This window comes from Cyanistes caeruleus, chromosome 4 (assembly GCF_971803275.1).
Source record: "Cyanistes caeruleus chromosome 4, bCyaCae1.hap1.1, whole genome shotgun sequence".
In the NCBI taxonomy this organism is placed as follows: Eukaryota; Metazoa; Chordata; class Aves; order Passeriformes; family Paridae; genus Cyanistes; species Cyanistes caeruleus.
Window position 1 is genome coordinate 62,434,579 of NC_141704.1, and position 16,731 is coordinate 62,451,309.

Below are 16,731 nucleotides of genomic sequence, written 5' to 3' on the forward strand. Positions count from 1 at the left end.
TCATTGCAGAGGGGAACCTTCTGGGAAAAAGAGGGAAGCAGTGAGGCTTCCTCCCTATAGAAAGTGATGGCATGTGCCAGCTACAGCCAAGAATGAACCTTGTCATTTGTGGGGGAAAAGATGTGCTTAAGTAATATTTCAATCCAAAAGGATGGCAAATTAAAATAAATGCAGGTTTATGACTGTCGGTGTCATACCATCTTCTCAGGGTGAAGCACAGAGAACTGCTCCAAACAATCAACAATAACGTCATGTGTTTTCAGCTGAAACACATGCACTCCCTTACTCAAGTATGAAGACTCACTTGGGAGACCTGCAGGATGCTCTGACTTCATCCTGCCATAAGCCAAGAGGAGAGTCTGGATTTTTCCTTCAGATGAGCTGCAGTGTGCCTCATGTTGTAGGCACTGATGAGAGATGGCTCTATGATCTCTGTATGTGTCACAGGGTCCCTTCTAGCATTGTTTGGGACATTTCAGCAGCATCTGAAAGGGCCAGCAGGACTTTCCATCTCCATCCTAGCGTCTCCTGCCTCACCTCTGCCTTGTTTGAAATTTTTTAGCTCCAAAAGCTAGAGCATGGAGCTAAAGTTAAAAAGTCAGTGGGAGTTAGAGAATTTAAAAATACAATTTTAGTGGTCATCTAAGTAAACAGAGCACTGTGCACAGTGTGTTGTTGGTCTGTTAAATCAGAGAGCTGTGCCTCCAAATCAGAGAAGGGGAATCTCAGGTGATCAGTGTTTCCTGTTGCTTCTGAGATCAAGATGTGCACACAGAACTGTGCTCATAGAGCACAAAGATCCCAAAGTGGAGGATAGGAGAGAAAGATTGATCTAGAATTTAGGTCTAAAAATGGGAAGGAGTTTCATTTTCAAGTACAAGCTTAACATCCCAATCCAGATGCTCTCCCTTATGTGCTTATTGCAGAAATACTTGTATCTGTCATTATGTTTTTTGCCACTTCCTGCCTTTTCCCACCATTGTATCCAAGTGTGCACACGAGGTTCTGTGTTGGGCAATTGTTTTACATTTCCTAATTTTTTTTCTCCTCAGAGATGGTGAAATGTCTCCCAAATACCAAACCAGCTCCCAAGGCTCAGCTAGTATGCAGTAAGACAGGAGGCATAGAGAGCTGCTTCCTTTCATGCCCATCCAATACTCTTTTTGTTCCAGGTTTGTGCAAAGTATTTGTCCTCTTATGTCTAGGATGTGACTTGCTGACTTTCTCTGTTAATGTATTCATGATTCTTGCATTCATTTTTTGTTATGGACAACAGTAAATGAGCAAAACCTCATTATAAATTAAATCAAGAGCAACTACACATGAGAAGATTGGTCCTTCATTGTTTAATTTGAGATGTCAGTTGCAAGGGTGGGAAAATTCTAAAAGGCTTGTATTAAAAAGTAACAGGAATTCACTGAAATCAACTGTTCATTTTTGCCTTCCCTTTTGTCACAGCAGTTTGATATATAACAAATTTTTTCTGCACCATCCTAGTTAAGGTGGATGTGTCTCTCAACCCAGCTGAGTAGTATTTATAAAAAATTGGGCATTTTGTTCCACTCCCTCCTTTTTTCTTTTCTTACCATTTGCTACTTGTAGTTTTCATCTTCACAGTTTTTCAGGGAAGGAGTGGGGGATTGCTGCTTCTTTTTCATAGATGTTCTGGCACAGGATTATTTTTGGCATCTACTTTTCACGATTAGTCTTGGCATTATATGCAGTCGAGCTAATGTTTTATTCACATTTTATTTTCAGTTTAGCAGAGACTACTGAAACTGTGCATTTCTCTAATTTGTAAGCACCAGGACAGGATTTATCTCTGTAATATGTAAACACTGAAGTATGCCATTTCTGTTTCTGCCAAAAAATTCTATTGGAGCCTGAAGCTAAAATTATTATGACAGTACATGGTTTGTTTTCTAAATTACAGGGATGATCAAAGGAGAAGGACTTTGCCATGGACAAACACAAAATATTTTTTACTTGTGCGCAGCTAACCTTGTGCTGAATCACTTATGAAATGTATCATTTCAGTGCTAGGAAGAAACAAACCTTGTAGTCAACACTGTGAAGCATTGAACCTTTTGGCAAAGTATTTCAGCCACTTAAAATCCAAGTTCAGCATTTAAAACGTCTCGTTGTTTAGCAGCATAGAGAAGCTGAAGCCTCGAGCAGGTGCTTTGTGAGGCTGTTGCCTGAGTGCTGACTGTGTTCTGTCCCCCAGACTCAGAGAACAGCTACACGCTGAGCTGCGGCATCCCCGTGCAACACGGCAAGGCACAGCCCAGACGCAACTCCACCCTGCCCAGCTGCTCAGGTGGGTGCTGCCCTGCTTGCTCCCTCTTTCCTGAGCCCAGGGAGGGAGGGGATGGACCTCAGGGAATTGCAGGACATCAGATCCATTCGTTAGATAAGGCAAGGTTTAAGGTGTTGCCCAATAACAAAAAGAAAAACCTCGGGACAGAGTTGAAGCGGTAAGATAAAAAAGTAATTCTCTTAAAATAGAGTAGTAAGATACAAAACCAGTTATTCAATGAAAGCTTTCAGGTCAGCAAGATATGGCTCTGTGCACATGTGGTACAAAATTTCTATGATTCTATAAGGTTAATTAATTAGGATATCAAATAGAAATCAGTTACCCCAGTAACACATCCATGGGTCAGTCACCCTGGGGCTTCTTTGCCCTATTCCCTTGTTATGTCTCTTAAGTTCTGGTAGAAAATAAGATGTCCTTGTCAGGAATTCTCTTCTTAAGAATAGGGCTAAACAGAATTCCAAGTATGTGTTAGTAGGGTTAGCTTATTATTCTAAAATCTATGATAAAGGGTAGGAAAAATACCAGCTATATAACCATGTATTAAGAGTCTACAAAGCTACAAATATATTGAAAATGTATAAAAAGCAAAAATCTTTAGGCATCAAAGGTAGCCAATGTCCCCTTATGCACACACTTTTTCTGCAGCCTCTCCTTGAGGGTGGGGTGTGTGGAGCTGCAGCATTGTATTGAAGGGTCAGTGTGGGAGGATGGGTGCTGCAGGTTTGAATTATGTTCAATAAGGACAAATATTTAGAATTGTTTGCTTTCCATAGTCTAACAAGGCAACAGTGAGCATATCAAAACAGGACTTTTTCCCAGGCTCAGGACTGAGCCAGAGTGACCCAGCAGTAGCACAAGGTGGGGTCCCAGCCCTCACCTGCAAAGCCCTTCCACAGGAGCACAGGCTCTCCTACTGCAAGGATAAAAGGTTATCCTCCCATGAAAAGGTTATGAGACTTCTGTGAGAAAATAATGCATTTATTTCACTCATCTTTTTCTCAAAAATGGCTGGACTGTTTTTGCAGAGACATTTCAAATGTTTATGGAAGCTGACAGTATGGAAAAAACCAAACCAAAAAGTTGAAGCCTGGCAAAATTAGAAACAGCTGAAACATCCAGCAGTAGGAGTCAGCCCACCATACACATACCTGCTGTACTTCTCTCCCATTTTCCAGTTCTCCAGACATGTATTTCTTATATATTTGGGATAGGCTAGGACGTACATTGTTGTGGAGTCGTAGAGTGCTGTGGAGTGACACATCCTGGAAGCAGATGTGTCTGCTTGTGGCACAGGATCAGGCCACCTGTAAAGTCCTGGTTCAGCAAAGCCCTTCCAAGGAAAGAGGGACTCACACTGTGGCATCACCTGGCACCATCCTTCACCTTCAGCAGGGCCAGTGCACAGCCCACAGCAGCTGGCAGGTGACAGGCCAGTCTCTTCATCCAGGGACTTCATCAAATCAGACAACAGCTCAATTTTCTTCTCATGGCATGGCTGTATAACAGCCTTTAAAACATGAATGTGAAACCTGCCTTTGTTCAAAGCTGAGGGATAAAGCTTGCAAGCCACAGACTGCAATACAAGGAGTTCCTTTGGATGGTTTTCAGTTGCCAAGAGCATAGCACCACTAAATAAGTCTTACTGGCACTAGCAGGAGCAGAACTACAACTAACATGGGAATTCACAGAGTCCAGGAAAAAAAAAAAAAAAAGGTAGGATTTAATATTTCTCATAGTAAAAGACAAATTTACCCAAAATCTGAGAAGATGTGCAGAGCAAGCAGGGTACGAGCACATTCATTGATCTGTGTGGGCCCAAGAGTAGGTACTCACTTAAAAAAATGAACTTGTGGAAATGGGGCCCTTGCACAAGTGTAATTCTTGGGTTGCCTCTTTTTTTAAGTCACAAGAAAGCATTTGAGTCAGTTTTTAAAAATTTTTAAAAATGTCTCATTTCATTTCCATCCCAATGGCAGCTTTTTTTACTTTACATCAACAGATTCCCTAGCCCTGCCAATCAAGCAGAAAGTTCGTTTTAAAATCAAAGATGCAAAATGTCATTTACAGCCTCGCAGCAAAGAAAAAACAAAAGATTCTGGGAAGCAGGCTGTTTCAGGTATGTGGTTTCTTCCAGCATGTAAACAACACTTTAATTAGTTTTATTGTTTGTTTGCTTGTTCATTTACGTGCTTTGTTTTCACACTGCAGACAGGAAAGAAAATCATTTGTTTTCATATTTGGTGTGAATTTAAGTTCAGGCCAAGAGTCCCACTCTGGCTGAACAGTGCCTTGGTTTTGGCTCTTGGGTGCTGAAAATCTCACCAGTTACTTTGAAAAATCTTTCTTCAAAAATATATGAGTTGGGAATTAAGCTGATCCGTCTTCTGGCCTGGATAATGGCAGAAATGCCCTGACAAAAAGCAATGACTAGGGCAAAGTTATGTGAAACAGTGTCAGTTTGGCTGGTTTAGTTTGGTTTCCCAAATGAGTTTTTAAATTAAAACAAAAGCTATTATTTGTTTGGTTTATACTGGATTAGTAACCTATTGTAGCGCCAAAGAAAACCCCTAAAAGCGAAGGTTAGTATGTTACACAGCCTTAGATCTTTTGTTTTGAAAGAGTGAGTAGTTATGATGTTAGGAAAAAATATTTATAAGATTTAGGTATAAATAACAAAAATGTGGTATTAAAAAAGTTATATTGCTGCTTAAAGCAACTTAGCAGCTTACACCAAACATCTACTGGTGATGCATTCTCTGTTGTGAATTTGTTTTACCACCACTTTCACTAGTGAGTGAGAAATCTTATATGATCCCTGAACAAAGAGTATTTTTTTATTTTATTAATTTATTTATTTTATTTTTTACAAGAGTAAAATAGCAATTTTTTAAAAAAGTAAATGGTTCAAAGATTTTATTTTTTAAATTTAGACTCATATTTCATCTTTACCCTGCAGTCTACACATGCTATCTCTAATCTAACAAGTACTGACTTAAGTCTTAGTCATCAAGATGCTTATCCTGTGAATAAGGTGTGATTATCAGACTTACTTTTAAAGTCATAGAAGTTGAATTTTTCGGTCCATACAATCACTATGGGAACGTGGGTTTTGCATGCATTTCCTTGTCCTTTGTTTCCTTTGCTTTGCATTTGTTCTGTCATCTGAACCTCTGAGTCTAACAGTAACATTACCTCAGACAGCCACACCCTTGGAATGAAATCCTTTGGTGGCTTGAGTACTACAAATTCCTCTCTCTTCCCTGACCTGGAAGGTCCATCATCTGTGGTAAACTACAATTCCTGCTCAGATGAAACCTTCCAATACATTTTCATAATCTGACATTCAAAGCCTTTTAAGCCTTTGCTATCTGATGATCGTCACTTCTGAAAGAGATAGAATACCCACTGATACCCAGGCCTGACATTCTCATAGATTTATGTAACTGGCTCTCTTGCTTTGTTTAGCCATCAAATATAGTTTATAGTATTTGCTGATTTTAAGATCATTTCTGTAAAGAGCTTTCTAATCCTTATGAAGAAAAGGGCCAGGCAGTTTTAGGCATTGGAGGCCCCACTGTGCAGCTGAGCATCACCAGACTGTGCTTCTGCCTTCTCCATCCACTAGCAAAATGAGCAAACCCAACACTGCCCAGAGAAGGAGGTGTCTCACAGCACATAGGAAATGTTATGAAGCCTGTCACTGCATTCATGATAACCCAGTGAGATAACCACTTTTTAGCCTGTCACTTGCTACTTGATTTCTTTCCTGTGTTGCTTCTCTGGTGCAAAGGAGGTCAGTTCCCCTGTACAGACAACTGCCAGGTGACCTTTGTGAATCTCAAGTGTGATTCCTCCAAGAAAAAACGCCGAGGCCGCAAGTCACCGTCAAAAGAAGTGTCCCATATCACTGCGGAGTTTGAAATGGAGATGAAGTCTGAAGAAGTCTCAGGTTTGTGAAAGAGAAATCAAAATTTAGTTCTCCAGTGTGTTGTTAAATTCTCCTTGAAGCTATTTCATCAAGCTGCCATAAACACTTTTTAGCACAAGCCTCATTCAACAGCTTTCCAAACTCAAAGATTTAATTAAAGAAATAAAGATTTCAGAGATTTATTTGACAAGAGCCAAGGATGAAACTAAGCCAAAGGAACAAAAATTGAACCTGCATCAAAATTCCTCCAAGGTTTTGAGTTAAATCATGTGCTTTCATCCAGTCTGATTTCTTTAAACAGCAGAAGTGTTGATCAATGTTCAGGGAACATAAAGATTAGGTAGAAGTTCTGCAAAAAGGTTGATAAAAATATCCTCCAAAATGTAAGTTGCTTAATATTTGGTCTGTGAATCAGACAGTTTTATCACACAGTTGAAAAATTCATGTGTTCTTGCCAAACTTTGGAATAAAACTAATTACCTCAAGTTATAAATGAGATGGAATATTATGTTATAAATTCCAGCCAAGGAAAATGTGGAATGAATCCTATAAAGATGCCAGTCCTCAAAGCCTGATTTCTTAACCTTGAGGGGCACCTCATTAGCCAAGCAGTTCAAACAATAGTTGTGCCTGAAATCACATTTCTTTCTGTCACTGACACAAAGGTGTTTTGGTCAGGGAAGTGGCAGGAGTTCCTAATCAACTGAGAAAAGCATGAGCAGAGAAAATTCAGGGACACTAACGGTGGCAGACTGAACACACAGCTGAAGGGAGAACACATGTGGATTGATGCTTTCTGCAGCACTCAGCATGCACTTGCAGGCTATGGAACTGTTCCATGGACCTCAGGATACTGTCCTGTCCCTTTGAAAGACCTGATCTTGAATACAATGAGCTGCTGCTTCAATTTATATGGGCAACACAGTGAAATAGACAGAGGTGTCGTAGTGCAATGCAGGCTAAGCTTTTTGTTAAGCACCGCTTTTAAACATGAATCTCAATTGCTTCTAGTTTTGTTATCATTTCCCATTTAGACACCTGTAACATTGACTGTGTTCGGAAAAGGATGGAACAGAAGCTGCAAACTGCAATCAAAACATTGAGGAAATCTATTAATAAACAGCAATTTTACATTCAGTTTTCTGGGACAGAATATGAAGTGGCTCAGAAGCCAGCTAAAGCTACTGAAGGGCATGAAGCATGCAGTACAGGGCAAGTACTGCAGGATGGAAAATGTGGTAAGTCCAAACAGCTCGAATATTCAGTCGTATCCCCCAAAACAAGCAGTCTAAAATTACCTTTTCCATGGTGAACCAAGGAGGAAATCTCTGAGATAATGACTTAGAATTTAATAATCAGTATTACTCAGCATATATACATGGACTATGGATGGTTCATAAGAGTCCAAAGGGAATTCATTAGATGGTTGTAGGAAATCAAATGTATAAATATGGATACATTCCTATGCTGTCAAGTGGTAGGTATCAAAACCTGCCACAAGAAAATGTTGGCAGTTAGTTACCAGTAGTTCCCATCTTATCAAAACACATTTACAATTTGGTAAAACAGTAATATGATGTTTACCTAGTAGCTGTATATTTACTTTTTTATCACCAACTGTCACTGTCCTCACCATCAAATAATCCATGATCCATGGATATGAATTAATGCTCAAGAAGTCCAGTTAAAAAAAAGAATTATAGAAATCTATTTTATGTAAAATTCCTAATTTATTTAAGCCTTTTCCCACGTTATCAGGCTTTAGTGCTTTTCTGTGCTTTTTAAAAGCACTTTTAGTCCTTTACTTCTTTTCTAAAGTGCTAGTGCAGATTTATTAATGGCAGTTCTTAGCACTGCAAGCTTTCTAATCACTTACAGACATCTTTTCAAAATCAGCATACCTATTTTTCTAGCTTTTGAGATACCAAATGATTTACAATCCAAAAGTCACATCTGATAGGTGCTTCTAGTGAGTGGGTTCAGAGGTAGTTGTCATCATGTAGGAGCAGTGATTAAGAAACTGCGATGCTGTTGCTATCAGTACCTAGAAACTCAGACATTTTGACCACCCCTATCCGGCAGAGAAAAATGTGTAAGGCATGTCCTGTTAAAGCGAGAAAAGCACATGTATTCATATCTGTATTTAAAATGCTGTACAGTTGGGGTATTTGAGTGGCAAGAGACAGAAATTATTACTGGGGACACATTGCCCATGGAGAAATCTCTAGAACTGATCTCAGTTGACTTTTTGTAGTCATTGGCCATAAAACCAACTTGTAACTGCACCTGGTATAAACTAAAAGCTCATGCTTCCCACACTCTCTGCAGCACTGCTTTAATAAACTGCAAGATACTGTTTCAAGACTGTACCCAGCTTTATTAACAACACACGTGTGATACACACCTGAGTGCATTACAAAGCCAGTTAATAGTCTAAACAATAGAAGCAGGACCTCACCCTGATATAAATTGACCTAAACCACAGTGGAGATTGGTCTGTTTACATCAGGGAAGGATCCTGGACTAACATATGCAAAACATGTGCCATCATAAACTTGGGGCCAAAGACCTTCTCTAAACGTTTGATATTATGGCAAATAATGTGATCAAAGTGAAGATCCTTACGTAGGCTCCCCTTTTGTTTCCTCAGTTACCTGCAGCACAGGCACCTTTTATAGTGGACAACACAATCAGTGCATTCCGTGCTCGCCAGGAACATACCAGGACACCGAAGGCCAGCTCACCTGTGAGCCTTGCCCCAGTAACGATGGCCAGGGAGTAGCGGGTGCCCGGAACGTGTCAGAATGTGGAGGCAAGTTGAATTTGAATATAAAAGCTTTAGGTGTTGCCACACACAGCCTGTGAGGCAAGGAGGCTGAAAGAGGAAAGAGCCTGCCACAGTTCTGTCTTGTAAAGGTAACAGAAGAAATCTCTGTGCACTTGACAAGCAATGGATGGTTTGGCTTGGGCCACCTACTCACATTGCTGACAAGACAGTGGGATCTGCTACAGCAATGTGAGTTATGGTATGGAGATAAGCAAGCCAAGCAAAATACTTTGTGCTTCAGGTCAGGTATGGAAGTACCTTGACTTGTAAGGACTCATCTGTACATTGTGAGCCAAAGGAATGGATTACTTTGGACTGGTATTGGTGAGTCTAATAATGAACTTGCTCATTTATTGTTTTGCATGAGATGCAGCTTACCTGCTCTAATTATCAGCAATTACAAATTTGAGACAGTTATGCTGCAGGGATCTGTAACCCAGACTCAGAACTAATGACTGCAATTTTCAGCACTGCTTGAATGCACTGTAACTTTTGGCCAGTGATGTAGCATCTCTGATTCAACTTCATGATTTATAAACTAAGTCACAATGATGATAATACCTGGTGCTTCTACTGTAACTTGGTCAGTCTAACTTCTTACGATACAACTGTTAATTATTTTCTTTACCTCATTTCATTACAGACTATCAAAATCTAGTTTATAGCAGATACATTATCTGACTTTGAAATAAATCTGTCCTATCTGCTACAAAATTTCAAACTTGAAAACTCATCCATGTAATTTGCATTAATGTGTTCTTCAAGGATGTCTAAAGAGAACACATGGCAAATGTCACTTGAGAAACTGCTACTTTTTTCTATCTACTGAACAAAAAATAACTGCAGTGTCTCCAGTCCAAACATACGATAGATTTTGCTGATTTGCTAATGCTGATTTGTATTTATCCATAACACAAGAAAGCTTATCAACATACAGTTTGAGTTTATAAAGATTGACTATAGCATAGTCAACACAAAAGCAGCATAACAACTAGAGGAAAGGCTTACATTGGAATTATTGTTCTGTACAAGAACAAAAAAAAACCCTTTTGATTATTTCTGAAGAATGTATTTATTTCACAATATTAATTGTCAGATCAAAACAGTCTTTTTCTGCTTAGCTCTCCCCTTTTCCTCTGGAAGTAGCAAGAGAGAATATGCTTTGGACTTCATAAATTTCCCTGACAAAGATTTTATCAAAATTTGTGTCAGCACATATGATGAAACAGTGTATTTTTTATAACGATACTTTGTTAGAAAGTCTGTACTGTCTGTACTCACTGCCAGTAATCAATAGTATTTTTGCATTGTATCTTCCAGAGCAGAAATGCCTGTGCAGTAACCAATAGACTTTTACTGAAATCCTCATTTCCAAATGTGAGGGATGTATGTTCCACAAGTATGTCAGAGATTTTAAGTGCCTGTTGTGCAGAAATCACTTGTAGCTGCCAATGAATTCCATGCTGCAGTGGACTGCCCCTGCCTGGACACCAGGCGCCCACCAAAGCAGATCTCATTGTCTTCCTCAGGTGGAGAGGAGGGAGACAGGGTAACAAATGTTCATGACTTAAGGGCAGGGAGACACTACTCACCAAATATCAAACAGACTCAAATTGGGAAAATTCAGTGAATTCATTACTAATCAAAATCAGAGCAGGATAAGGAGAAATAAAATATCTCCTAAAAACACCCCTTCCACACCCCTCCCTTCTTCCCAGCTCTACCGCCTCCCAACGAGCAGTGCGGGAAATGGGAATGGAGGTTATGGTCAGTTCATGACACTGATGTTGTTCATGACACTGCTGCTGCTCCAGCATGGGGTCCCTCCCATGGGAGACTTAATTAACTTCTCCAATGTGACTCCATCTCATGGGCAAGAGTTCTCCAATATGAGTCGCTTTTCCAAAGGGTCAGTCCTTCAGGCACGGCCTGCTCCAGCATGGGTCCCCCACAAGCGTCACAAATCCTACCAGGAAACATGTTGCACTCTGGGTTCCAGTAACCAATTGGACCAGGCCAGGTAGATCCATTTTGCTCCTAAAAACAAGGGCAAAATTGTCCACAGATTAGTAATGTCATAATATTTCTCTGAGATTTGTGTCACAACAGCCAGTTTGTAAAGTCATATTCCAGCCAGATGGGATTGGAGCACAACTAAATCCTGGAGATCCTGACTTCAAAAGTGGCCATAGGAGTTTGGGTTTTGTGGGGACAGAACTTGAACTTTGCTTTCTCAGTGCCACAAGTTCATCCTAAGTAGCAAAGTTCCTTGCTCATGCCTAGCGCCCAAGATACTGAATGCCCCAAACTTTTCCCAGCAGGTATCAAGGTTCTTATGAGACTGCAACAATACCTAGAGTTCCAAAAGCTTTCTTTTTTTCAAGTCAGTTGTTTCTGTCTGCTGCTCAGTTCTCAGGGAAGCTAAATTACAAAGTACTGGGATTAGGCAACCTCAGGGAATATGTAGCATCTCACAACACTGGTGTCCCTCTCTGGAGTGGTGTGAAGGCACACATTCATGCCATAATTTTGAAAAACCTGACATCCTGGTTCTCACGTTCACAAAGTACTCAAGCAAACAAGAACCAAGCCAAACAAATGCCTATCAGAAACTGCCTGGAGAGCAAGTTTGGAAACTTCTATCAGTAGATTCATTCACAAAGCAATTTGCTTTACACAAATTGCTGTTTTCTGGCAGAGAAGCACCTGACAAGCACCAGCTTTCACAACTACGTTAAAAGCTCCTGGTGTTAGGCATTCTCATGGACAAGGTGCTGGACTGGTACCATCCCATCTGGTAAACCCCATAATCCATGGTCCACATCTCTAAAATGGAGATACAAAAACTTTCTTCATAGGCATGGTGCAGTTCTAGTTCTTCCTATGAAGTGCTTTGAAATACTGAGATGAAAGACTTGGTGAAAGTACAAAGTATGCTAATGAAATCTTAATACACCCCTTTCTAAAAAAAATTTTAAAAAAATAAAAAAAATAATCCAAACAGAAGTATAGTTGCCAAAAAAGCGTATTATGAAACTGGTTCTGTTTGCTGGTGGTGGTTTTAGGAAGAAGATACAGGAACAAGACAAAATTTGCAGGTAAGTTTAGAACTTGATCTGAAGCTGTCTTAATGTCACAGTTTAAGTGAAAGAAAACCTTGCTAACTACTAGTAGGTTTTATACTTCATCCAGAAAAGTCAACACACTAATACAGATGATCATTTTCAATTTCTAGGGCAGTGTTCTCCTGGGCACTACTCTTCAGATGGTTTTAAACCTTGTACAGTCTGTCCTCTTGGTACATATCAACCTGAACCAGGAAGGACCCTCTGCTTCCCCTGTGGCGGTGGGCTTGTGACCAAATATGAAGGTGCTGTTTCCTTTCAAGACTGTGAAACCAAAGGTGAATTCAAAATTCTTCCACAATATATCTTCCTACTTCCTGGCCTTTGGTTTATTATCATCAGTGCCAAGGGGCATTTGAAGGCTCCAAAACAAACATTATTGCTGCATGGGCATGTGATTAAATGAAATCTGTAAGCTGGGAATGGTCTTCCGAGGTTGTGCAGACTGAACAGTGGACTGACTTACGGTTTTCTTTGGAATTTACCACAGGCAGGTATGGGGTCAGCACGGCTACTGGTAAGGGAATCAGCCCCACTGTGTGGCAATAAATAACACAAGCTTGGATTAGACAACACTTTAGCTTTTGTGTCCTGTATAGTTTTATTTACTATATCAAAAAAACTAAACACTACAAAAGTTATACGAAGTTAATGATTGATTACTCATGGACTAGGCAGAAACTATAACCGTGCAACACATTCTATATTTTATAATGTCAACTTCCAGTGCCAATGCTGAAGAAGGAATACATTTTGGTTTAGGTACTGGAATGACATGCTGGCCCTGGCAAACAGACACTAATGGAATCCTGCTGCCATGGAAGTAATTTTTCTTGTTGAGGTGGACTTACATCCGCTTCCATTTATTACAAATATATTAAATACAGTGAGAGATACATATCCTTTATACTGGGAAATATAGGGACCTGGTGTCTTTTCTGCTCTTTATGGCCTAATAAGTGTGTTGCAGACCAGGTATGTCCAAGGCAGAGGAAAGTTCTCTGTGTTGGAGGTTGCTACTTTTTGAAAATAATACACCTCATACCTTGCAGTTCACTGTTCTCCTGGACACTACTACAACTCCACAACACACAGATGTATCCGGTGCCCTGTGGGAACATATCAGCCTGAATTTGGTCAGAACTACTGCATCACCTGCCCTGGCAACACCAGTACAGATTTTGATGGCTCCACCAATGTCACTCATTGCAAAAGTAAGTCACATTTATATCACTGACACAGAGTGTGTCTTTGGATCTGAACTGCAGCTTGAAGGTTCCATCTGTCAGGCTGGACTTCAGTTTTGTATTTCCTAGTTAGCAAATATCTCCTGCCAGAGGGAGTTGTAAAAGTTGGGAAAACAATGAGAAGAAAAGTTGGGGATTTCACAGAGCGCCAGCTACAAGTTAAAACTACAAAGCCTTTAGTTTCCCAGACCCTGTAAGTTGTATAACAGTGATGCATATTTCTCTGTGTTTCTGTAGAGCAAAATATCTTCTATCAGAGTAAATGCCACGTAGAATAATTGTAAAATATTAGAAGATATGGTCATGCATGCTGCAATTGCCAGGTAATCACTTACGATAGTGAAATCTTCTTGGAGGCTTTTTTGCATTACTCAGCCTCCTATCCTACCATTTTAAATATCCCAAAGGATTTCAGTACAGTTTTATTTGATCCTTTGTGAATGACTGATTATTTTAGGCAAGCATTTTTTTTTCATCTCTACCATGCTAATTTAAGATAATGTTTCTATAATAATTAAGCAGTGTCATCTATCTAACTATTCATCTGCAGATCTCCTGTAAATTTTTAGTCTGATTGTGTGCCATATGTCTTATAAACCCTTCATAATTTACAATATCATTTGAGTAAATTATATATTTGTATGGAATTTATAGAAGTTTGATGACTTTCCTGTAAAATAAAATCATCCTTGTTACTCTGCTATCTTAGATCCTCTCAGTTTTCAAGCCAGTTTCTGACCTTGCATAATATTTGGGAGTTGGATTAAGCAAAATATTTAAACATGTATCTAATGTTACGTGGATGAGTGGGACTGGGGAGGTCAAGTTTTAAGTAATTTGTGCCAAATTCAGTAGGATTTTTGAAAACTCTGAAAGAAAAACTGATCCATCAATGGAGATCCTTTACTAACTGGTTTAATCTAAGATGAAGCAAGGCGAATGTGTAATCAACTAAGGCTGGCTACTTGGACCAGCACTCTCATTCAGCTAAAGCCAGTTAAAAGCCAAGTAAATTAAAGCAGAATATCTTCTGTATGTCAGCACAGTATCCATGGCAACCACAATTGGATCATGTTTATTTACCTGTGTTTCTCAAACAAAGTTAAAGCAGCCTGGATGAAGCATTTAGTCAGTACATGCACTGGAGAGATTAAGGTTTTGCAATCAGCTGCAGCAACCTTGTTGATCAAGTATTCCTTTAAAGCTGGAGAATGTGTGCATTTCTAAAGCCACAAGGAGGCGTTTAGACTTGTTCATTGTAACTTTTCTCTAAAAAATCCTTTTTCTCCTCTGTATCCCAGGCTCCAACAGTTCATGACATATCTAGAAAAACACCTCAGATTAATTTATCAAGTAACACAAATGCTAATTTATGTTTCTCCCCAGACCAGCACTGTGGAGGAGAACTGGGGGACTACACTGGCTACATTGAATCACCCAATTATCCAGGAGACTACCCAGCTAATGTAGAATGCATTTGGAATATAAATCCACCCCCAAAGAGAAGAATACTCATTGTAGTACCTGAGATATTTCTCCCAATTGAAGATGAATGTGGTGATGTTTTAGTAATGAGAAAAAGTGGTAAGTTGCCAGACATGGGTTATATTTCCTGCAAACTGATGGGGTGAATAGTTCATATTGAAGGGATGTCTTCAGTGTAGCCACTGTTTCTAAAACTTTTCCTGAATGAAGTGGCTCAGCAAGTTAAAACACTTTACCAGTGTGATATTAATTATTCAAATTTATTGTCTGAATCACAAAGCAGTAATGGGCTTCTGTCTGACCAAGTTACCACATGGAATAAATCACTGCCATTTAGAAGTCAGCAATGATAAATTATATTTGGGGAACTATCTCTGTAATCTGTACAAACTGTGTTCTCACCCTTTGTAAACATATATATGCTGCAGTTACTGCTAAATCTGGCCAGTGTGCTGGTACAACTGGCACCCTCAAGAAATCCAAAGTTATCCTGCTTTTCTGTGGAATGGAGGGAGTGCATTGTGTCTTTGATTATGAATTTAATTCAACAACTTCTGAAATTAAGATCCAAATGAAATACATTCCTCTTTTGCATGGAGGATGTGGGCATCATTCTGGTGATTTGTTGCTAAATCAAGAAGCACCAAACCTGAAAGGCAATTGTTCCTATGGAGTTTTTGTTCAAAAGAGTGTATTTACTCACAAAAATTGTGTCTTTTATTTGCTAAAACAATTTTCACAACATTTTATCCCTGAGGGCCTGTAGAGACATCCCTGTATGTCAGAAGGAAGACACCTGGTCACTATAGATGGAAGAAAGTTATACCTGTGCAGATGAGCATTTTTAAAAGCAAAACGCTTAATACAACAAAACACATCAGTTATCCTTCTGACCCCAAACTGTGGTTCCAACAGTGACCAAAGCCAATCACATCAGGGTAAAGTTATTCTTCAGGCATGATTTACCCTCAGTGAAGCTGTGCTGGCTGTCACCAACCACCTTCTCACATCCAGGTTAACTGTTCTGTGGGTCACTGACCCTGCAGAGTGTGACAGTCTTTTATTCAGAATTACCATACCAACATTACATTCTGGTTTTATTGTGTTTCTATTTATAAGTGGTTTATTGCTATCAGATGAACTCCCCAAACTATCCATGTGAGGGACTGGCTACCATGTCTGCCTGGCATGCAGCTCACTTCTTCTTACCTATCTGGGACAAGCAAACGCATACTCTGGGATACTATGCTAGAGTAGTAAAAATAAAAAAATTAATATTGATAGTAGTTTTATAAACATCAAAAATTATACCTTGCCATCTGCTTAAGCTTCTTGCTGAAGGATTCCTATTACCTTTGTGGAAAAACCTACTTCTCTTTATAGGCAAATAAAGCCATTCTATCATAAAAAGCTTCTGCTGTCAGCTGGGAAGTGTCTTGTCAATTTGGCATCTCTGATCCCTAGATGAGGAAGGGTGCAAAACTTAATTTATAAAGAACATTGTTTAACTTTATTTCTAGCTTCTCCTACTTCAATTACTACATATGAAACATGTCAGACATATGAGAGACCTATTGCATTTACCTCAAGATCGAGGAAACTCTGGATTCAGTTCAAGTCAAATGAAGGAAACAGTGGCAAAGGATTTCAGGTCCCCTATGTGACTTACGATGGTGAGAATGGAATTGGTTTACATCTCTGTGTTATATCTGAATTACAGAAAATTTTCTTTAGAATCTCACTTACACTGTTTGCAGGGACAGAAGAACAAGGAAAAACTTATGTGCCTCATTTAATTT

At 39.4% G+C, this 16,731-nt stretch overlaps 1 protein-coding gene across 8 annotated transcripts in view; it reads left to right on the forward strand.

Annotated features, from left to right (window-relative positions):
• The window catches only part of SCUBE1 (signal peptide, CUB domain and EGF like domain containing 1), a 205,507-nt gene that overhangs the window by 180,413 nt on the left and 8,363 nt on the right, over positions 1 to 16,731 (forward strand). For all 8 annotated transcript variants that reach the window (XM_086885181.1, XM_086885182.1, XM_086885183.1 and 5 more), the window contains 10 exons: positions 1,053 to 1,172; positions 2,228 to 2,320; positions 4,320 to 4,436; positions 6,111 to 6,269; positions 7,283 to 7,486; positions 8,899 to 9,060; positions 12,311 to 12,478; positions 13,253 to 13,414; positions 14,834 to 15,031; positions 16,453 to 16,605. In XM_086885181.1, the coding sequence (XP_086741307.1) occupies positions 1,053 to 1,172; positions 2,228 to 2,320; positions 4,320 to 4,436; positions 6,111 to 6,269; positions 7,283 to 7,486; positions 8,899 to 9,060; positions 12,311 to 12,478; positions 13,253 to 13,414; positions 14,834 to 15,031; positions 16,453 to 16,605 (1,536 nt within the window). The remainder of the gene's footprint in view (positions 1 to 1,052; positions 1,173 to 2,227; positions 2,321 to 4,319; positions 4,437 to 6,110; positions 6,270 to 7,282; positions 7,487 to 8,898; positions 9,061 to 12,310; positions 12,479 to 13,252; positions 13,415 to 14,833; positions 15,032 to 16,452; positions 16,606 to 16,731) is intronic.